This window comes from Rhyacophila brunnea, unplaced genomic scaffold (assembly GCF_057557595.1).
Source record: "Rhyacophila brunnea isolate RB1 unplaced genomic scaffold, BYU_Rbru_1.0 scaffold_10, whole genome shotgun sequence".
NCBI classification, from domain to species: domain Eukaryota; kingdom Metazoa; phylum Arthropoda; class Insecta; order Trichoptera; family Rhyacophilidae; genus Rhyacophila; species Rhyacophila brunnea.
This window is the reverse complement of record NW_028232752.1, coordinates 5,757,636-5,782,925: the sequence shown is the minus strand read 5'-3', so window position 1 is coordinate 5,782,925 and position 25,290 is coordinate 5,757,636. Positions and strand designations below refer to the sequence as shown.

At 32.8% G+C, this 25,290-nt stretch overlaps 1 protein-coding gene across 2 annotated transcripts in view; it reads left to right on the top strand.

Annotated features, from left to right (window-relative positions):
* Window positions 1–25,290, top strand: part of LOC147078842 (acetylcholine receptor subunit alpha-like) — a 303,793-nt gene that overhangs the window by 211,644 nt on the left and 66,859 nt on the right. For both annotated transcript variants that reach the window (XM_085950067.1, XM_085950059.1), the window contains 2 exons: window positions 3,355–3,470; window positions 8,161–8,329. In XM_085950067.1, the coding sequence (XP_085806193.1) occupies window positions 3,355–3,470; window positions 8,161–8,329 (285 nt within the window). The remainder of the gene's footprint in view (window positions 1–3,354; window positions 3,471–8,160; window positions 8,330–25,290) is intronic.

Here is a 25,290-nt window from a genome sequence, read left to right as displayed (position 1 = left end):
TTTGATTTAATAAAAACAAAAACCGATTTCCAAAGTAGCTTGATTTAGAAGAACGCTAATGAGTAGGTATTAAAAAGGCCAATAGGTAAAATTTGTCGCAATTAGTATGTCATTGCGTAGCATATAGGTAAATGCGACGGACGGAGCGTAAACTCAGAAGATGCAGGGCTCGATTCCCTGCCGGGGTGGCTTACTTTTTTCTATTGGTTATAATATATTTTCTCAGAAAATGTTTTTCAAAATGATGTATGTTTAAAAACTACCTGTTAATTTCGTCGTAATTAGACTGGACAAATGTGGTTTGATTGGCATAGAACATTGGTACGAATCCAGTAGATACAAGTTTAATTTGAGTCCCGTCGGAAGTCGTATTTTTTCAAACATTTATATTGTATTTTTAAATTACTGAATACTTTTTGTATGTCGGCGCGCTGGACTGACAGTGACGCAGCCATTCGCTGACTCATTTCAACCTGGGAGAAACAGAAGATCGAGAGGGATGGAAAGTTTTGTTATTCAATATTCAAAGATGGTCACGATCCTCAGCCACGAGGGTACGACCTAGAAGAAGAAGTACTTTTTGATGCTCTTATATACATGTCGATTTGAATCTGCATTTTTTTTTGCTAAAAGCGTTACACTCACCCTAAAAAGCTGGAGTGATTTACGACCTTCAAGTGAATGAAAAGTGAACATGCCTTTAAGAAAGGTAGTTGAAAATATTCGTTTGAAGAATTATTATCGAAAGTAAAATAGTTATATATTATATACATATAAAATATTATGTTAAAAGAAATATCATCAGGTAATATAACGCCAAACGAAAAAATACTTGTTATTCATCATTTCTCACGATCTTGTGATTTATAAGCCAAGGCAATTTTCTACTTTTATAAAAAGGGGGTTGTTTTTTCAAACACTTAAGATATGTCATACATTATGAAAAACTTTTCTCGCTGCTAACTTGGAGTACTTTACCCGCCAAGGACACTTATTCGAACAATAGCTTAGGATGTATGTAATATCATGTAATTTAGAGAGGTCTGTAGTTAATTTCAGGGCTTACTGAAAGTCCTCAAGGGAAGTAGTGTCACAAAAGAGGTCCACTTACGTCAAATGCTGGTCTAGAGTGAGCACTCAGTACATCGTTTTTGTAAGTGAAACAATGACACATCTAATGTGGTGTGGAAAGGACAAAATAGGTACACGAACATTATAAACAAATTAAAAAATATCCTTATCTTTAACTGTAGATTATAAACAATAGATTAAAGTTATTACTAATTGAACATACATAATTTTGAAAATACTTCTGGAAAATAATATATATATATATATGATATCTCTCGGGTATCGCGACCATGCACATAGACCACTATGCTAAAGGCGTCATACTTGATTGCGACAAATTTTAACTAATGGCTTTTAATACTCTCGGAAGCGCTTTTCAAATTTAGCTACTATTGGCGATCGGCTTTTGTATTTTAAATCAAAGTAGGTATTACTTTAATTACTAACCGACGTCACGGATCACTCCAAAAAAATTTGTTGTAACTGACTTGAATAATTTTTAACTACTTTTTTTATTCAATGAACGTAACATTCTAATTATTGAATTATTGAGCTAGGTACTATTGGCGATCGGCTTTTGTATTTTTTAAATCAAAGTAGGTTTTACTTTAATTTTACTAACCGACGTCAGGGATCACCCCAAATTTTTTGTTGTAACTTACTTGACCTTGCTAATAATTTTTAACTACTTTTCTTATTCAACAAATAATTCACAAGATTTAAGAATGTAACATTCTAATTATTGAACATACATAATTTTGAAAACACTTCTGATAAAATATATTATAACCAATAGAAAAGTTTGTAGAGTCTCCTTTGAAGAGGAACGAGATTAAGCTGATACTGAGGTTAAGAACAGGGCACACAATGGGTAAAAGATATGATGTCCTCATCGGAAGAAACGATTCGCAGCTCTGAGATGAATGTGATGTTTTCGAGGACATTGTATATATAGCAGTACAATGCCCTTAATATGAACGACACAGAGTACAGCTGCGAATTGCGGATATCTTTGAGAATATCAACGAATTGAAAGGTGCCCTGGCGGTGGGTAAGATGGAAGAGCTTGGCAAAATTGTAAAGTTATTTAACAGAATTGGAATGAGGACCTGATCGGCGGATCTTCCTTCTAGAAGAGAAGAGGCGAATGACAGCGAGTCGCAGTCAAAGCTTCGGTAACATCACAAAAAAAACCAATAGAAAAAATATTTTTGAAAAAAGTAAGACACCCCACAGAAATCGAACCTGCATTTCTCGAAAATCGCGCCCATGCACATAGAAAATAGTTATAATAATAATAAAAAAATAGTTAATTAGTGCTGATTAATTTATGGCAAACTATAGATATAGTATTATCAACTGACTCGCATATATTTCAACATTTTTTTTTATATATTAAATCGTTCATTTTTATTGCATAATTATTTATAAAATGTCACCGGAATTATTAAAGGTCAAAAAATAATACTGATATAATCCTATGCCGATCGTCTGCACCGATCGCCCCAGATCGTACAATATCACCGGAATCATGGTAAACATAGAATAATTCCTTATATTGATCATACATCATTTGAAAATACCTATAGGTATAGTTGATACCTACTATAAATAATCTTCGAAAAACATACGACACCCGACGGGACATGTACTCGTATCCACTGGATTCGCGCCAATGTGCTTTTCCAATAACCATTTGCATCCTAAACGTCATAATATTCTGTGCGGTGTAGTTAGTATTTCTTCCGACAGGTTCGCCACTATCGTTCTACTGCGCATGAGCACCGCCATGCAAGTACCAATTATTATTGCATTGGTTCGTGTATGCAATCTTGCAACTTGCACGATAATAGTAACGTATTTACACGTGCATAGTCTTGTTATAGCCGCGAAAATACGGGTTACATGTAAATTGTACGTAAAACATTTCACCGTGGCACAGTTCGACGAGAGCTTTCTAATCGGAAAGAATCAATATGAACATTAATCCAATTTTCATATCTGATTTTGGCAAAATTCATGAATTCAAGAATGAAAACCTAACCTAACCTAATAAATAATAATCCAGTATATCAGCTACATATTTTCAAAATTTGTTTGCTGCTGGCTTCCGTACAAGTTTCCGGATACGGATAATATGTACTGTCAGCAGTAAATATGGAAACATGTAAACGAGGTATAATATCATTGGGAAGATAAATATCGTCATAAAATAATTAATTAATTAATCATGTTGGTAATAGTACCTATGTATAATCTAGTAATGAATATTTTTGTTCACAGGTTGACCTGCGGCATATAGACGAAGTGAAGGGTTCAAACGTGGTTGACATCGGCGTCGACCTGTCAGAGTTCTACACTTCGGTCGAATGGGACATCTTGGAAGTGCCAGCAGTTCGGTGAGTAATGCCGATGTCACTTTCAAGCTTATAAAATATATTGCGGCCTTAAGTTGGCGCCCAAACGTAGGGCGTGCGGCATTTATAACAAAAGAAGATACGGCAAAAAAGTCATTTAAATATTGACAGTATCATGGTGAAAAATAGAAATGTGGGGTCGACTTAAGTACCTCATTACCGTATCTGTATTGTACGCGTAGCAGTGGTGAATACTAAACGATTATTTAACTTCTAAACATTATTATTAAAAATAATTCTCACAGTTATTGAAAAATAATTAAGTATTTAATCAGTGATAATGATTGAATCTACAGAGTTAGTGGCAAAGGGTGGAGATAGACTGTTAAAATCCGACATAAATTGTGCACACTATACTTTTTCAGTCATACGTATTTGTTTTCATTGAACTTAGACTATAAATTGCAGATAGCGATGGTTAGTTTTTTTAATTTCAGTTAAACCCTGGATTACCAAGCCATAATAGATAATAGTCAAAAAAATTGTATATCTATAAAATATCTAAAATTAAGGGCGGATGTGCTCAGCGTGGGTCAAAATGGAGCTTTTATGCTATTTTCAAAGCATGATCCTGGACATTCCTTAAACGCTGTAGATAATATATTTATATAATTTTGAAGCCTTATTATCCTTTATATTTATTTTAAACATTTGATGACTGCATAAAGTATTTTTATTACATAAAATAGTATTCTTTTAAACCTCTCGCTCGAATGTTTTATAATATATTCATATTTCAGTACATAAATGTGCAGTGGTGTTAAGATTGTTTACATTTATTAATTTTTAAACGTATTTATAAAACCATCAGTACTTATAATTTATGCCGACATTATTATAGTGAAATATTTACAATAAAAAAATATATTGATAATCTCTGTGTTCCCAAATTTGACAAGAATTAAGCATTTTATTATTCAAAAAATGTGCAAGATTAACACATTTGAAGATAATTATAAAGATACTAATTATAAGCTATGTCTTTGACCATTCAAATGTGATAAACATCTTACGAATAATGATTGCTTTATAATAATTATTGACCTAAGAATAAGGTAGTGTTTTTTTTAAATACGCCATTTCTTTTGGCATTCCCCAGTGGTTAAGCTACAGCATACGGCCGTAGCCATAAATTGACAAACTTAAACTGAAGTAAGGAGTAAGATCATGATAACGCGCGTGTTTGAACATGTACCGTTTAAAAAAAAGTTTTTTTTTCAGTTAGGTTTTTTAAGAATTAAGAATATTTTTTTATCTATTATGATTTGGTTTAGGCAACCTAACCTAACCCAACCTACATCATATTATGTAATAATATGTATTCTTAATTCAACGAAAATAAAATATAAGTATGACTTAAAAGTATACACTATTTTTATCGTATCGTCAATATTATATCGTACCTAAACTATTATGGTTTGGTTAGGCAGGGTAATTTAAAAACTAACCAGCACCAACTGCAATTTGTATTATTTGTTCAATGAAAGCAAATAAATATGACTGACAAACTTTAATGTGGACTATTTATGTCGGATCTAAACAACCTACCTCAACCCCTCGCCACTGGGCACTGTATGAATATATTCACACAATACAGCTAAATGTATAAAAAAAACACTAACACCACATTGCGGTAAAATAAGAAAGATTTAGATATTTATATCATCTTGTTCATTTTCTTGATTACTATCCTCCAATTAAGATTTAAAAAAAAATGAAAAAATTTGATACCGGACAGCAGTCGAACCTGCTTTATACAGATTCCGGATAATGTGATTGTCCTCTCCGTCGTCAATTTTTTTTTTTAATTTAACATTTTCGAATTATTAATTTATTAACACTTACCTAAAATATGACAGAATTTCGTAACGAATAAAAAATCTAATGGATTTAGGTTTTGTACTAATTCTATTTGAATCGTTTATTGCGATCTGAATTTCACCTATCGGCATCTTAAGGCACTATGATACTATATAAAAGGCGAAATCCGGGTCGCAAAAAACAACTCGTATGGAATACCTAGTACATAACTTAAATCCATTAAAATTTAAATTCATATTCCGTCAAGTAGGTATTGAGATTGATAATGAAAACTGTATTTTTTAAAAGCTCTTCTGGTCAATTAGCAATTCGATAGTTAGAATAGTTCCCCGTTGAGATTTGTCACAGAATAGATTAATAAATAAAATTCAGATGGCTTTCTTCTATAAGCACTACGGTGCATGGTTGCAGCATCAGTCACATGCGGCTCCGTCTCGGGACGGAATGAGCACTTAAAATCACTTCTTTCAGACACGTTTAAAGCGTCATGGAAAGCGGCCGTGCATATCCACTGCTGTGCATATATGACGGATGGTGGTGAGAACTTTAACGTAGCCTATACCCGAATACACTACATTTTGAAGCAGGGTTTTGAACGTGATAGTGTTACAAAAATGAAACATACATTATAGACGTGCAATAATGTGAGTTGCAACCTTCAAGTACTTAGTACACCAATATTGAATGAGTGTCAGTGCATAAACCGAGAGCGATTGTCAAAACGAAGGACAAGCTTAGAATTACGTATTCTTGACAGGTGTTTAAGTTTACACAATATTCTTCCACACTCGAGATCGGTTATCTGTTATTCCACACCCGTTAAGTATTTCAGTTTCCAGTAATTCTGTGTTCTCAATGTATTGAAAATATTCAAAAAAGTATTTTTTTTTAATTTTTGGGATGACAAATACATGGACTAGAACCAGACTTGTCTAACCCACAATTATTCAGTTCTGAGATAATTAGTGTTTTAATATGTTTTTTGTTTTACAGGTATTTACTGTTATCTGTTAAAAAACCTTCTATCTGTTTCTTTCAGCATTCCACGAATGTCAGACTTGTCCGCCATTTTTATGTGGATTAGATAAATATGGCACTAATAATGAATTATTTTATGTGATTGCAAGAAATGACTGTAGATCAGGGGGTGGCAAACTTTTTGGATGGAGGGCCAAATTCAAGAATTCAAAATGAGCGGCGGGCCGCAAGTAAAATACCATTTTTAGATAAACACTATTTATTATCACGAAAAATAAACATTACAAAAAAATAAATGAGAAAAATGAAACTGTTGTACATTTTTTAACATTTTTTTTAAAATTCAGGTGTTGATTTTGTAGTTGATATTCTCAAAACTGCTTGTAAATGGGCATCAGAGATATTTGATCATTAAGAATTTTTATTGAGGTTCATGATCGAAAATGTTTGTTCACATATATAGGTTGATCCAAAAATAACGAACATTTTTCTTGCATAATCTTTAAGTTAGGTCGAATTTGTCTGAATTAAGGGCATTGTAAAATTTGGAGATTTCTTCACGACGATGCAATTCTCTTAAATCAGTGTCACACTGCAGATCAATAATCTCAAGTTGCACCTCTGTCGGCACACTATCAATATCTATTGAAAATGGATCGCGTACTATTGCTAAACAATTTTTAATCTATTGTCAATATTTTTTAAAAAATATATAAAAAAGTTATTCGTAATTAGAAGTACAATTAATGATGGCGGGCCGCAAAAAAAATCCCGGCGGGCTACATGCGGCCCGCGGGCCGCAGTTTGCCCCCCCCCCCCCCTGCTGTAGATGGTAGTATCATAAGACGATAATTTTTAGTTATAGTCATACTTGAACCTGATAAAAAATGAATATTTAATAGCGATGAGATGTCTAGCTCAGGTTTTTCGTTTTTGTGAGTTGGACAAGCCTGGTTCTGATCCACACAAATAGGGTAACGAAACTACAAAATAAAACAAAACAAATTGGACGTAAAGCGCGAACCAAATTGAGGTGCATGTCGCGGACTATCACGTAACATCCAGTAAGCTGCCGCTACAGAAAAAGGTTTGTTATGTTGCTGTGCTTGGTGTTTAAAATGTTATCAGGCTGATGCTCCCATTCCGTGGCACATTTTGAACCTTTAAACGGACATTGTCAGTTGGCAAAATCTGCCGATATCACTAAAACAACAATGAGGTCACATCAGATTGAACTGCACTTCACTTTTAGCGGTTGGCACTGTGTATTTTCGATAAGAATATTGTATATTATATTCTATGGTCTGCAGTTCAAAATATTATCTATGGAAGTCATGTCGAAAGTAATTTTAACGCACGCACACGTAAAAACTGTTAAAATAAATTGTAATTAGCATGAATAATTAATCATAATTCAAATTAAAAATACATTATAGTTGGCACTCTTCATCACCGTCATTCTTCAGTGAATTTAGGGAGATGGTGATCGTTCAAAATATTCTGTAATATGACGAAACCATAGACTAAATTTGTCACCGCGACAGTAGGCGAAATGCACCCCAATTTGGTTTGCGCTTTAGACAAGTCTGGTTCTGATCCACATAAATAGAGTAACGAAACGACAAAACAAAATGAATTAGACGTAGGTAACTGACACGAAACTGAAACGAACTGGTACGAAAACATTTTCTTGGCTACGTGTTAAAACTTGTTAGCTCCGCCCATTTTTAACCGGAATTCCATAATAAGTTCCCCGCATTTAGTAAACAACAGCGCCTGGAAGCGTAGCCAAAAAGATGTTTTCGTACAGTACAACTAATATTCTATTTTCAAATATTTTTTCCAATATTAAATAGTTTGGTGTTATTTCCAGGAACGAAAAATACTATACCTGCTGTGACGAGCCTTACTTGGATATCACCTTCAACATCACAATGCGGCGGAAAACCTTATTCTATACGGTGAACCTCATCATACCCTGCATGGGGATATCGTTTCTTACCGTCCTCGTGTTCTATCTGCCATCAGACAGCGGAGAAAAGGTAAACATACAATACTATCTCTATTACGATTCTGTTGACAAATAGATTGTGTTTGTGTTGAAGTTTGGTTGTACAATGCATTAGTTTGTTGTATTCTTCTCTCGATCCTCGTTCGTTCTATCACCCTTTAGTCAGGCAGACCCCACCATGACCCCTGGACTTCACTCAATAAATTGATGATTCATCCTTTGTAAACGTCATACTATTCAATACAAATATTTATTTATTTAAGAATACAAAACATTGTGGGCATAACAAATCTAAATTCAAGACGTACACAACATGAGATTGACATTATAACAAATATTACAATATAGAATATAATAATAATAATAATAATAACAGAAAAACAAATTAAATCAAAAATGTCTTTAGGGAGCGCATTTACTAATCTTGCACCCCTCGCTAATGGTGCCTGATAGGCTTGACACGAGGAAACGGTTCCAATGCAGAATAAATCATGGATGCGACCACGTAGGTAATTGGCAGGCGCATGTAAATTCAAATTTATTAGGACATCAGGATTGAAAATCATCCCTCGCGCTAACAAGCAAAAGTGTTGCAAGAGAAGGAGAGACCGACGAGATTCAAGAGAGTGAAAAGTAAGCATGCCTTGTAGAAAATATGTAACTACGTATATTCTTTTAATAAACTATTTTTTTATTCAACGAATAATTCACAAGATTTAAGAATGTAACATTCTTTATTTAACATACATAATTTGAAAACATGTCAGAGAAATATATAACTACTAGAAAAAATGACACCCAGCTGGTTTAGTAAGCAAATTAGCTTACTTTAGTGAAAATTGTAAAAATCACTAGTTAAATTCGTCGCAATTAGATAGGACACACATAGCTTAGTAGGTAGAGCACATAAGCGCGAATCGTAAAGGGCGCGGATTTGAATCCTGATCTTTTTCAAAAAGATTTTATCTTGCTTACAATAACTATATTTTTTTAAATGTATAGTCATGGCCCCCACATGGGGAGGGCTGGCAGGACTCTAGCCTGGGGGCCCGTCGTGGCAGGTCAACCAGATACATGAAATAAACGCACATATCACAAATTTTCTCTAAAAGTCGCTGCGGCGCTATTTCGCTCCAAGTTTATCAACATTTTTAAATATATGGTTGTGCGATGCAATTTTGGATTTTTTGTGTTGATACTCGACAACTCTTTAATTCAAGTAGATACATTTTTAAAAGATTGCGAAAAGTACATTGAATATACTTAATTTTACCTCGAACACTATTTGGATAATGCTACTATTGTTTGTCACACTGTATTTAACCTTAGAGATAGGTAAGGGGGCCGTCATAGATCGTAGCCTAAGGGCCCGCTTCAGGATATGGAGGCCATGTAAAGAGTTGTAAACGGGCTATTATTAACATTTTTTTTCAGTAACACTTTCATATAGTTTGAATACAATTTTATAATATTAGTAGATACTTATAAGAATGTTTTTTTTTCAATATCCGTGCTTTTAATCAAGTGTCACTGATGTTCAGTTATAGCGAGTCATGAAGTATGATCAAAGCTTAAACGATATTTCTACAAGCAGGTAAGAAACGCTTGATATAATAAATCCGGTAACTCTTTGGAAAAATAAACGAAATGGGCATTTTCGCCAAAGTTTGTACATGTTTGAAATTTGGGTAATATTATTTTTTCACTCAAATTAACCATTTTTATATAGCTAGCAGATTCCTTGTTCTATTGCTGAATTGGTGATAGCAATTTTTCAGCAAAATATTGATTAATACAATATTTATATCATTTTTATTATGAAATTGGGCATAATAAGTTTCCGTTCCGTGACTACGAAACTTAGCTTTTAAAACATGAATGAAACACTTTTTATCACTTAAAAGAGCTCTATTAGATTAAAAAAACCATACACTTCAAAATAAAACTACAAATAGTCAAAAAATATTATTGAATTTTAATTCTTGGGCACATTTCGTTCCCCTCCGTTACCCTATGTCTATAATGGCAGAGCATTTTTCCTTTAGTATTTGAAAAAACCAATCAATGTTCGTTCTGCTATTTTTTTAAAGACAATAATCACTTTTACTAAATTTTATTGGAAAAATAAATAAGTTTCGTTATTTAATAATCAAATGAAAAATAGTTAACGTTCAACTTTTTTGGGGACATTTTCGGAATGGAACGAAATGGTAACGGAGTGTAATTTGTAAAGCTTAAGTTACATGTTACCATAAAAACAAATTTTTGTTTTATGAAATTTATTTGAATTTTTTGATAGACAGATAAATATTCAACGTGCGTCAAAATAACAAAACAAATCAAACTTAATCACTAAAATAGACATATTTTATAATAAATTTCACAATACTTATAAAATAAGGTAGGTAATAATTTTGACACACTATACATTACCATAACTTTATTTGGCATTTATATTATTTGTAACTCAGATAAAAAATATTTTTAAGCAAATTAACAATATATGAAAAAAAAAATCAGCAAGGGATTCAGACGCGAGTTCCTAGCGCGGCACGGAGTATATAACTTTTACGAAAATAATTATAGTCAAACTCGGTTATTACGATCTCTGACATAGCGAGATCTCGGATGTAATAACGAAACATTTGTTGACAATTGGTTTATGATTTTCGCCATACATTTAATTCTTTCACTGTTATAACGAGCAACTTATCGGATATACCGAGCTAAAATACTGTTAATGTGTCGACCGTTTTAAAACATTTCGACCCTAAGCAATAAAATCCGATTGGACAGGATGCCGCCGGGGTCGGATTACGTTTATGACACTAGTAAAGTGTCTAAGTACCTACCTTATTGGTGTTTCACCGACAATAATAAAAAAGTATCCACGCATATGGTTGAAAAATCCAAGGTTTGTGAAGTCCGTAGGTACCTACCAGCGTTAATTACAATAAACAACTTCTTTTGTAGTTTATGAATGCCATGCTCGTTTCGGGGATTTTTACGATGGTTTCCAAATTTTTTATTTTCGGCTTTTTGTGTAATGTGACATGCTCATTTAAAAATACCTATTCTCTGATATAACGAGTAACGCTTATAACAAGCAAATTCAGTCGGTCCCATCTTCCTCGTAATAACCAAGTTCGACTTTATGTTGTCTTGAAATTTAATTGTATTCATCAACATAAAATGTAGCTATACAGGTTGATTGTAATCAAGACGTACTTTTCTGACATTTCGTGAATACCTACAGTTCTAGGTATTAAATCTAATCGAGTACACATTTCTGTTAAACGTGACAAAAAAATACTTTTTCATACATTTTTATAAATTTCTATGCCTAAAATGTATGGAGAAGTTTTAAAATTTTGGTGGCGTATAACAGAAAGAGTATGACAGAGCCAGTGCCTGTCTCGCAATTATTTCAGTCTGGTGTTTTTTCTTTTCCTTCTGTTGTTTTTTTTTATCTCCATACTTTTATGTGCGCTATTTTTGCGTATTCAGACATATCACATACTTTTTTAATCTTTATTATATTATTATATTATAGTCAGGTTATTTTTTATATTTTTTAATGAAAATATTTTTGTTTTTCATACGAACAGACAAAATAATTTTTTTTATAATCTATGAAGAACTAAACACACACTGTAAACCCAACTTTATGCATGCCATTTCGTTACTTTTACATTCCACATATACGTTACCACCAATATAGTTTCGGAGTGGAAGTAACGGATTCTGTTTCAGAAGTGTTTGAAGCCAAAATTTAGCTTAGTTTTATTGTTAAACCTGCGATATGTTTTATTATATCTGTAGTATGAAAGATAAGCTCCATATGTGTAGTATGTGAAATAGAAATATGTGTTTTCTTACCTTATAAATCGTGGTAACAGTAGTGGAACTTCTTAAATGACCAACCCAGAAAGCAACCTGTTCCGATAGCGATACCGACACACACCAACAATTTAAAGTGTACATGGCGATCAGTGTTATACAAAAATGTTGCTACATTAAAAAAAAACATATTTATAGTGAAAATTTTTCGCCTTCATGCTAAAATCGTGGTAACGGAATGTGGAGTTCCACTTTTTCAAATATCCTGGGACACACTTTAAACGTGATTTTTTTCAATATTGGTACAAATTTACGAAAAAACTATATATTTTCCAAAAATATATAATGTAAGCTGTTGAAAACACTACGAATTTAATTTTACACACTCAAAATTAATGACGAAATCAGACTTTGTTTATTTGAATTTATGGGTGGGACATGGTAAAAACGCACTACCTTTCGATCTAAATAATCAATTAAAAATATATACAGGTCAGATAGTTGTATTTAACTGATTGAATAGAGTAAATTAATAAATTTGCATGTTAAAAGTACATAACTTTCCAACATTTTATAATATAATAACTATGAAAAAATCAATCAAAGTCATGGGACATGCCAAAAACGCAATGTACAAACTTTGGCGAAAATGCCCAAATAATTAAAAGCTCTCGGTAATTTCCATTTTTAATTAAGTGCAAGCTTTTACAAGAGAAAGAAAACTTTTCGTGTCTCAGGCTCCGGCTGACTCTGCCGAATACATTATTCATCATTTATCTTCATTAGCATCGGCTTCGTTTCTCTGTCGGCACAATTGTTTGAACATCCACTTTTTCAGCGTATCCGCCGGACGTTGGAGAAACTCAGAAGAAGCGTTATCCTTGATTTGAGAGATGTGCTGCCTGATCCCGAAAACAGAGTTTGATTGAGTGATGCTTGCTGATCATTTTATCGTTAATAAATACTATATTTTATAACTTGGCCAGAAATCGATACCCCTGTAAATTAAATAATGCTTAAGGGGGATGCTTATACTATCAGAGGCGAAAAGAGGCACCTAACGGAAAAATACGAAGCTTGCAATTTGAGATTTTTTTTGATAATAATTTACAATTTCAACTGTAGTAATTAATAAATATGTATCTGAAAACACTAAAAAGATTTTTAATTTTTTTTTAATTTAAAGATAAACTGGCAATTGTAAAAAAATGTAATAAAATGTGAATTCGTTGCAGGGTCAAATCTTATTATTACATTATATTTTATGGCCATATTTATTATTAAAATTAAGTTTATTAAGTTTTAGATTTTTTGTCGTTTAGATTTTTGACTAATTCATCGTTTTAATATTTTTTATATATATTTTAAAAAACATCGATTTTTATAAAATTATAAATGTGCATAACTTGAAATCGTTTTTATTTATATCAAATTTTATTTTAGGCATGGTCACAATATTGAAGCTCGAGTTGATATAAATATATTTATATTTTTATAAAAATCGATGTTTTTTAAAAATAAATATAAAACATATTAAAACGATGAATTAGTCAAAAATCTAAACGATATAAAATCTAAAACTTAATAAACTAAATTTTAATGATAATTATGACCATAAAATATAATGCAATAATAAGATTTGATCCTGCAACGAATTCACATTTTTTTACAATTGTAAGTTTATCTTTAAGTTTAAAAAAAAATATAAAATCTTTTTAATGTTTTCGGATACATATTTATTAATTGATACAGTTGAAATTGTAAATTATCAAAAAAAAATCTCAAATTGCAAGCTTCGTATATTTCCGCTAGGTTCTCTGCTGGCATGCGTCTCCCCCTTAATACGCAACCCTAAGTAATAATAACAGTTTTTAGCATATTTAAGTATAATTAAGTAACTATTTCTTTTATTCGACGAATAATTCAAAAGATTTTAAGAATGTACCATTCTAATTATTGAATATACATAATTTTGAAAACTCATTTCAATTTCAATTTTTATTTTAAACATATTGTGGACATTACAAATTATAAGTTCAAGACGTTCACAACATGACATTTATAAATAAAGAAATATAAAACAGTATTACATAAAAAAGAGATAGATAAGAATATACATATTATATAGTAAGTTATTAAAAAGTAGAAATGTGTACATACAAAAAATATAAATTAGATAGGTACAAGGAAGTACGCCGGATGAGTTAAGCAGACCCTATTTTAAGAATTTATAAAAAAACGTCCACCTATACTCATCCTCACGTAGGTGGAATATATCAACAACCGGAGCAATTTCGTTGAACATAGTTATCGCCCTTCCAATTGGCATTACCAGTGGCAGGTTGGTTCTGCACCTTGGGAGAATAAACAACTGATGCTCTCTATTTCTAAGATAGTTATCAGGGACACACGGATCAACACTGCCCAGAATGGCAGAGTTCTCATTTATACCTCGTATAAGTCGAAAAAAATACATAGCTAAATAAAGATTTCTTCTAAATGCAGACTGCAGTATGTAAGCATGCCTAAGAGAAAGTCAGTTGGATAAAGAGATGAGAAAATATAGCCAATAGAAAACATCTTGGGTATCTAACTGTTTTCAAAAAAGATTTTTTCTATTGGCTGGGCTTAGGGCGATCGGTGCACTGCCCCCATAAGCAAAAACACAGCTAATGGGAAAAAATGAAAAATTAAAGTAAGTATGAGGTGACATACTAGATAAAATTCTGAACATAATTGCATAACAAAACAAACTGCAAATCATTTATTTTAATATAGAAATCATCATAATGTGTTCATTACTTTTGCAAAAATGTTAGGCTTTTCGATGCAACAAAACAGTAAATAATGATTCATAAGCAAAAACACAGCACATCTATCGATTTGCTGTGTTTTTTGCTTAAAAACGCTGGCCTACTGTTTTCTTGTTTATGATTCTAGAATTTTTACATAAACGTAATACCGCATGTAACTGGTAATAATAAGATAACCTCAAATTAATCATTCACTAACTTCATATCGCCCTACATTTTTAATGATATTTTAAGACTCAAAAGTGATTAAGTTAGAAATTGGACTAAGAATCGTGAAAAAAAGATTCTCAACCTTTTTTTGGAGAGTGTGCAATTGGATAAACTTGATCAAAATGCTGCAAAATCCAATGAAATTATAATGGCAAATAAAATTTTAATGACCGGTTAATTACTTTTTAATTACCATATTTAAATATCATGTTAATTATATCTAATGGCCAACTACTGAAAACACTCCAGCCCGTTGTTAGCACTAAATGAGATTTATTAATTTTAATCTTAATCTATCATAAAACACATTTCTAACTATCTAGTCTTATTAAATTAATGATATTTGTACTTATGTCTCTGAACATTTGATATTTAAAAATAATGCAAAAGGAAATTCCTCAATATCCCTTTTTTCCAATGCGAGCCGCATGGCTGCTTCTAAGTTTAAATCTGTCAACTGGCTTCGATATTTGTTTTTTATGAAGTGCATTTCACTGAATAATCTTTCACAGTATACAGTAGTAGGAAAAATTGACAATATTAACTCATTTAGTGCTGACACTGCGACAGGCGCGTTTGGCGCGACTGGCCATTAGATATAATTACCATGATATTTAAATGTGGTAATTAAATATTTATTAATAGGTCAGCAGTTTATGGATCATTTTTGAGCGTGGAAAGAAATTTAAGACAAGTCATGTGTAATCAACCAATTTCATAATTTAAAAAATACATTTTTGAAATATTATCATGTGTGGCCGTGGTGGCCACCACGGCCACACATGAAAACCACTGGTGTAGACCCTACATGAAGGACATTATGATTGTCAAAGCCGTCAGAGGCAATACATTTAAAATACAAAACTTCGTTTGATATCGCTTCTGCGTAGCACGATATGAGGTTTTTGACTAAAACTTCTCTCCTTAATATACCAAAACCTCAAGTGTACGTTGCACCATGTGGAGTAACAAAGGAAAATAAGAAATACATAATTCAAAAATAAGGAAGAGTTTTGCCTACAAATAGGATGACGTTTTGGGAGTCTTCCCACCAAAACTGACGAATTTTTGTATATTTAAAAATATATATTGTCATTCCAATATAATTTAATAAATAAAATACCATTAAATTAAAAAAAAAGTATTTAATTTTACAAAAATATCCATTACAATTTAAATTATAAGCAAAAAAACATATTTACTGTTTTTTTCCTTATGAAACTGACATTATCCTATTCAAAATCATAAATAAAAAGACAATAGTGAAGTTTTATAATCAATATTTTTGTAATTTTGCCATTTTTTTGTAATCAAAATATCAATTTTTAAATAATCTATTATAAACCGAAACATTTATTAAAATTGATTAAGCAGCAATGAAAAACATGATAACCTCTCTTTTCTCAAAATTGACTTTTTCCCATTAGCTGTGTTTTTGCTTATGGGGGCAGTGCAGATGATCGGCATAGGACTATATCAGTATTATTTGACCTTTAGGAATTCCGACGACATTTCATAAATAATTATAGAATAAAATTAACCGATTGAATGTATCAAAAAAATGTTGAAATATATGCGAGTCAGTTGATAATACTGTGCCTATAGTTTGCTATAAATTAATCAGGTTATAATTAACTACTTTTTATTATCATTAATAACTATTTAATTAACTTTATGCATGGGCACGATACCCGAGAGATGCAGGTTCGATTCCAGTGGGGTGTCTTACTTTTTTCAAAAAGTTTTTTTCTTTTGTTTATAACATATTATTTTCTCAAAAGTATTTTCAAAATTATATAATATGTATGTTTAATAATTAGAATGGTACATTCTTAAAATCTTGAGAATTATTCGTTGGATAAAAGAAATAATTTATTAAAATTATTATCAAGTTCAAGTTAGTTATAACAGAAAATATTGGAGGGATCCGTGACGTCGGTTAGTAATTAAAGTAATAAAAACTTTAATTCAGAATACAGAAACCGATCGCCTACCGTAACTCAATTTGGAGAGCGCTTATGAGCAGGTATTAAAAAGGCCAATAGTTAAAATTTGTCGCAATTAAGCATGGTAGTCGTAGCATAGTGGTAATGAACAGGGCGCTATACCCAAGAGACGCAGATTCGATACCTTCCGGGTGTCTTACTTTTTTCAAAAATTATTTTTTCTATTGGTTAAATTTTCTCATGAATGTTTTCAAAATTATGTATATTCAATTTTTAGGTAAGTGTGTCTTTATTCGTTCTTTTTGAAGGAGGTAGGGTAGACTATAGGGATACGAAAGAACAGTGAAAATATAAAAATTAAATGAAACTATTATTATAAAATAATATCCAATACCCACTTGATCCCAGTAATAATTAGTTATATTTTTTAATCCATCCAGTCTTGGATAAAATAATCATACGAAGGTAATTGGTTTTTTTAATAAGCTACGAAGTCTCAATTGAGTCTTGTTTAGCTTTACTTTTAAACATACACTGTTAATACATAGTATTACAATAATTAATCATACAGTTATTACAATACAAATTTAAAGAAGAGGAAAGAAAAACAAAAACAATTTAAACTTGTAGGCCACACTCACTCAGAAACACTTGGACACACTGGAACGCCTTGATATTCGGCCGAGCCAAAAATATCGCAAGATCCAGTGGCAATTGGAACTTTTGTTTACTTAGATCTTTAAGAAGCCGCTGTCTCTGGGTATCATACAGAGGACATTGCCAAACAGCGTGATTAACATCTTCAATCTCACTTCCGCACTGGCACCCAGGGTCATTTATTATACCCAAGCGAGCCAGGGATGAGGCAAGATTATAATGGTCCGCTCTATAGCGATTGATTGTGACAATTGTTTCCCTATTTAACATTTTATTGGTATACCATGGTTTGGTTTCAGAATTGTAATAATTTTGAAAGTACTTTTTCCCTTTTGTTAGACCTTGTTCTTTTAATAAATTATCTGTTTCAGTTTTGGCTATTTTCTTGAATGTTTCAAAAAGTCTGTATGCGGTATGGGGAGTTTATCAATGCTCCTCTCATGAGTTGCTATACAATAGTAATGAATCTATTCGTGCTAAGTTTCGGGTATTACGTGAAAACCATGGTCAAAATAATCGATGTACAGAGCTTGCATACTGTTTGTCATTTAATTGGAAAATTCGAGTTAGATGGTAATATTTGTGATGTTAAGAATTCAACCGGTCAAAAAAGACGTAAATTCAGAACAATCAATTACGCGCATAGATAACAGACGTATGTATATATATATATAAATAGATTCGTAAGTTCCATGCAAGAAGATGCCCCTATAATTGGCACCATCTATTGGCGAGACTAGAAGTTTTGACTATGACAGAACCATAGATCCGAACCCAAAAAAGTATTTAAAATTATTAAAACGAAATTGTGACAAAAATGAATAAAAGTCGATATTTCAATTCAGATAGGTACACGTTGGTACAGGCAATGATAATCATATTGACAAATTATGAATAACAACATAAATTTATGAGGACAGAATTATGTAATAATAATAATAGTAACGCACTCCCACCATGGAAATTATTTGTCAGCACTTCATGTCAGATTGATGACTTCTTAATTATTTCATATTGTGTTTCATTATAAATTTTCATCGCTTGCTGTTATTCTCGCAGTCAAAACCCCAACGATCGACAACATATTGATGTAGATTCTGAAACAATAATTTTTAAATCTACTTTAATGTCAAAATATAAAATGACAATGGTCGCCATTTACACTTTTGTAAGGATGCGCAAAAATATAATATATACATTTTATATAGGTGGGTACGTAATTTACTCAAACATAATCTTATTTATATACCTACCTATTTTTTATGTTTGCCTTGGTAGATTTGTAAACGTGAAAATTACAATAGGTAGCTACTATCATTATTTCGATGCCAGGGGCATACAAGTGTATAATATACCTATAAACATAATATAATAAAAGTAGACTTACCCATTACTTATTTTATCAGCTATCGGGTTGCAAAACCTTTTTATCAATATGGTTTAAAAACGCCGAACAGCAATATTATTCTGACACTTGACATTATGTCAACTCGAAAAATATTGCGCGACTGCTTTTGTTTTGAAAATATCATGTAGAATTGACATGCAATTTAAAAAGACTGATCGAAAGCTCGAATGTTGATTGGCTGGACCATGGGTAAGCTCTGATTGGTCATTGAAATGGCCTTGTATCATGCGACTTCGTGTGTGACCGTGCTGCCATCTATTCTGAAAACTGAGTATTTCTGATGTATTAGGTGGTCACGTTCGTTGTATGGAACTTTCACCCCCCGATTACACGTCGTTCTCAAGAACTTGGATTTTCTTATGGCACTAGATGGAATATTCTTCATAAACATTTACATTTGAAGGCATAGAAAATACAGTTAATACAATAACTTAAGCCGAATGTCCATTTGACGCATCAAAATTTTGCTGGTCGAGCTTTAGAGAAACTTGAAACAGACCCATTATTTCATAAACAATCTTCTTCAGCGAGTTTTTGGTTAAATCGCTTCGTAAATAAGCACACTTGTCGCATTTTGTAGTAATGAAACCCCACATTTTATTCTTGAAACACCTTTACATCCACAAATAATAACAGTTCGGTGTGTTTTATGATCTTTTAAAATAACAGTTTAATGTTTTATTTATCGATTATGTAATTAAGTAATATGGGTAAAATATCTGGCCAACTTTTTCCTTCGTGTTATATTTTATTATTTTTGGTTGCTATGGTTTCCTTCTCCTATCTTCCGCCGGTATTGCCATCTTTGCTGCCACAATCTGGAGGTGTAATTTGATCGTATTTTTTTAAAAACGAAAATGGCAAATAGGTACTGTTAATAGTGAACATTACAGATATTTTTTTTGGCATGAATTAAATGATTTCGATCTGGAAGATATGTGTCTCCAACAAGATGGTGCAATATTTTTCCTACAGCTCATGACACAATCAACTTATTGAGAGAAAAGTTCTGTGTAATATTATATTAAATCCTTTATTTGATAACCATATATCATCATCATTTATGGCACTACTACTCCTTCAAAAACTTCCTCCATTCTGGACGATCCAGCATCAACACTCTCCAGTTGCTTTGACGGAGCATTTTTAAATCTCCCGTGGCGCAGTCTACCCATCTCAATTTCGACCGTCCAGTGGGTCTATTCTATACTTATCGAACACTAAATCTATAAATAGTATCAAACTTAGGGTAGGTTTGTATCAAAATATTAGCACTTATTGTAACAATTACACGAAGCTGGTTTTTATTGTTGCAATAAGTGCGATATTTTAACAGCAGCAAGATAGATGCTGTTAAAATATAGCACTTATTGCAACAATAAAAACCAACTTCGTGTAATTGTTACAATAAGTGCTAATATTTTGATACAAACCTACCCTAAGTTTGATAATATTTATCACTTTAGCGATCGATAAGCATAGAATAGACCCACTGGTCTTCTCTTGTCATCGGGGGTTGCGTACGTAGCCCGCCTCACCGATATATTCTTCGGCATTCAATGCATTTTCATATGCCACGTGATCTTTTCACCCCAAAAAGTGTGTTCAGCTCCTCATTATGCCATGAGCGTGTCATTCCATAGAATTTTCCGATCTGCGCATCTATTCTATACACAGTCATTCTAGACAGCTTTCAGCCTTAACGGTAGTTAACTAGGGTAGGAAAGTATTGACAATTAACACTTATTGTAACAATTAAAATAAGTTAGCCGTCTGAGGGTCTATTCTATACAAAAGGCTGCTTTCGTCCGCTAAAACCGCTAACTAGGGTGTGTTTGTATCAAATTAATAACACGTATTGTAACAATTATAATTAGCCGGTATTAATTGTTGCAATAAATGATATACTTTAACGGCATGCCCCCTGCCTGTGCTAAAATTTAGAGCATGAGCGATAGAGAGAGAGCGAGAGAGAGTCAGTTTCGACTGATTAACTGATTACAATACAATTACAATTATAATATTTCAATATAAAATGTATGTAACAAATACTAACACATTATCACGTTAGCACGTTAGAAGTCGATAGTCGCCTTTTGTATAGAATAGACCCGCTGAACTGTCAAAACTGTCTATCTCACTCTAAAATTTATCACAGCTAAGAGAGGTGCTGTTAAAACATAGCACTTATTGTAACAATTACAACTAACATATTGTAACTTTTAGAATAAGTGCTGATACTTGGATACTTTTCTACCCTAAATAGCGGCCGAAAGCATTCTTGTATATAGAATACATGCGCTGATTCTATGATGGCACAACGTATTGTACCTACCTATCTACAAACTTGATACGGTGTATGGTTGTTGCATCAGTCCCGTGCGGCTCCGTTTCGGGACTTAATGAGCACTTCTTTCAGACACGTTTATAGCGTCATGGATGGCGGCCGTGTATATCCACGGCTGTACATACATAACGGGTGGTGGTGGGAAAACAAAGTAGTACATAAAGAGTACAAACGCCTTTGAATGCATAGCTGTTATTAGTGTAACCGCGTAACTATGCGACGCCAACATTGCAACGAGCATCGAATTATCATATAACATACAGATGTCGTTGTTAGTCTGTTACTGATAATAAGGTGTTTAAGAAATGCATCCATTGTTATCTTAATGTTTGTATTAATTTACTGGGACTGACCCCATTTATCATTGACCTAAATCTTTAGATATTTATATAGAGTCAGACGTTCAATAATATTGTGACTATCGTCACCGTCTATCTATCGTCCAGCATAAAAGATAAAAACAAGTGTGACAGTATAAAACAGGGACGGCTCTAGCTTAAGGGTTCGTAGGTACCATCCCCACATCGTTATCATGCCAAAAATACACATCCGATATTTTTATCATTGTCACAATATACCTACGTAATTACATGATTAAATGAAATATTTAATTTATTGTATCCATCTAAACCATGGGTGGCCAACCTTTTCAGCAGCCGGGCCAGTTTCTAAAAATGAGATTTCCTACCGGGCCGCATAACCGATTTTTTTATTATACCAAACAAAGAAGAAATATATATTACCTATATATTAATAAAATAAAACAAAAATTAGAATCAAGCATATTTATTAGATACTTTTTTTAAATAATAAAAATTAAACAAAATAGGTAATATAAAAATAATAAATTTTAGTGATAAGTTTGATTTTGTGTGGCAGAACTAACTGCATTAATATCGATATCGGGGGAGGTTGTTCCTACACGCAAACAGTTTTCCAAATGTACATCAGTGATTCGTGTTCTCACTCGGGATTTGATATGCTTCATCCGACTAAAAAGCTGTTCACACGTGTAAGTATTTCCAAATAGCGAAGTCATTATTAGAGCATGTTTTGTAAAATGCAGAATATTTCTCCTTGTCCAAATATGTTTTGTAAAACTCTTCCAAACCAACCTGATGGAATTTCTCCTTTAACTGTTCATCGCAACATATTTCATAATGTTCCATTTGTAAATTTCCCGGCAATAAATTCACGTCTACGGAGAATGGCGTTGCAAATGCAGCAAAAACCACACCGTGCTTTTTAAAATCCTGATCCAATATCGAATCTCAATTTGCGAAATTAGCACATCTAACGGCAGCATTTAATATTATTTTTATTTTCGCACTGCTCCACGGGCCACGGGTTGGCCACCCATGATCTAAACCCATTGCAACTTTATAGAAATATTTATTATTATTATACAAATAAATAAAGCAATGATTGTAAATTTAATTATGTAATAACATAATGATGATTACGCGGTATGAAAATAATTAATTTAATTAAATACGTCATCTTTCACGGTGATACCTATGTACAAATTATGAAATCTATGGTGTCTATTTTCGCTGACCGGGTCACTCATTCTCATCCCGTCGCCGCGGTACAAATCTCGTTTTACAAGTGAATGGGTTAGTGTTAGTATATGTATACTGGGGATGCGAATCAAATGACCCCATAGGTAAAAATGCTCGCTGTATATCGTTGTTCAAAAGTGTTAATGATAAGTCTATAATAATTATTATTAGATATTAATTAAGTTAATATTTTTAAGTAACGACTCAGATAATCATATAATTTATTCTGCTAAGTTACTCATTTCCTCATTAATAAAATCATATTATTATAAATTGCCTGGTACATATTGTATAGTATGAGAAAGTAGGTAGGTAAGAGTACGAAGTATCGCACCCTTTGGCAGCATCCGGAACACATGTCCCAGCCATGGAAAACGTCTCTTAGGAGGATTGTCGGCTTCAATCTATGCAGCACAGCCTATGGATTTGGTTTTAGTCGCATTCAGATGAAGACCCACACGTTTCGAGTTCACGGCGAGCCTGTTCACGGTTATCTCCAACCGTTCGATCGACAAGTCAAACACGATGCGTCATCTGCATACTCCAAATCGTGCTAGAATAGCAAAGAGAATAGTTAGTGCTGTTATTTAATTTGTAATGACTTAGTATCTCTCACAAATAGTGACGTCCCGTAGGGGTATGCAGATTGAGCGTCGCTTGGGAGCGGCAGTTACCCAAAAGGCAAATCGAGGAGAATCATTAGGTATATACAGCAATAGATACCTAAACAGCTTAGTAATAACAGAAATATCTGTCCATCAAAAATATCTGCTCACTGGTTGGAACCAAATTGCATCAATTACTATAAAAGGTTTAACAGGACTGTAGTTTTTTGTCGGTTTCGCGATGTCTAGTTTACTTACTTATTCTTGAACGTCGCGTCCTTGGTGATCAACAATGACATGTGGAGATTTGCGAATTATAATTGAATTACAGGTAGGTACCTACATACTTAATTTAAAATTTATCCAAATATTTTTGAGATTCACTCGCGAGTTTTGGAAGTTGTCAGGTGTATTTTTAAATGTATCTGAAACCGTGGACTCGCAATATTGTCTATTGAAGCAGAGATGACATTTAAATAAAATTTTGTGGTATATATTTTGTTAATAATGTATTTCTTAGATATTGAAGTCATGAAAGGATGATAAAAAGTATGGTATAAAAAAATGGGGCGGCATTCTGGCGCTGCTTAGGGGCGGAATTTTGTCTTGGGACGTCACTGATAGCCATGTATAATACGTTTTATCAAGTTGAATAATGACAATAAAAGATTATAGTTGTTCACTTCCAGTTTTGATACTGTCCTACTTAAAGTTGGACATGCTTGATATTATATACGATTATATGCATAATAAATTTATCAGTATTTTAAAGAATATCACCCATTACGTAATATGCAAAACAAGCAAAGAAATAATATTTACGAAATATTACGGCATTTTCAAAATATATAAACATCCCTTATTTTAGTCAGTAAACATGAAAATGAATATAAAAAATTGAAAAGTTTTCGGGCGGCATCTGCTTACTCACTTTTTTTTTCTTTCTCCCTCTCTTATCGTTTTATAACAGCAACATTAGACTCCTTAAATGCCTTAAAAGAAAAACAGATTGACCGAAATTTCGCTCGCCATATTTTGTTGACTCCACTCTAAAACACATTTGGGAGTCGTGCAGAAGTAGTCGTGTTTTTTTAGAAACAATAAATTAATATAACTACGCAACATCTAGGGTAGTTTACTTACAGGGTGTGTAAAAAGAAGTTTGGACTAATAAGCTAGAGTGATAAGAAATTTGTTTTATTACTACAAAAGGTAGTTTAGTCAGATTTAAATAGGGATTGCAATAACGGCAATTCGGTATTTCTTATTGTGCCATCCCCTAGCGGAGGTCGGCCACCATCAAGGCGATCTTATCTTTGTCGTCTGCTACCCGGAACAGTTCAGTGGAGCTGCATTCGTCCCAATCACGGAGGTTCTTAAGCCACGAAATGCGGCGCCGTCCTCTGCTACGCTTCCCATTGATCTTTCCTTGAATGACAAGTTGGGGAATGCTGTATTTTTATCCGCTCATAATGTGGCCGAGGTACTGTAGTTTCCTGGTTTTGATACTGCGTAGAATTTTTCGGTCCTTCCCCATTCGATTGAGAACTTCAATATTTGTCACCCGGTCAGTCCGTCAGTCTCCGTCTCCGTATTAATACCGG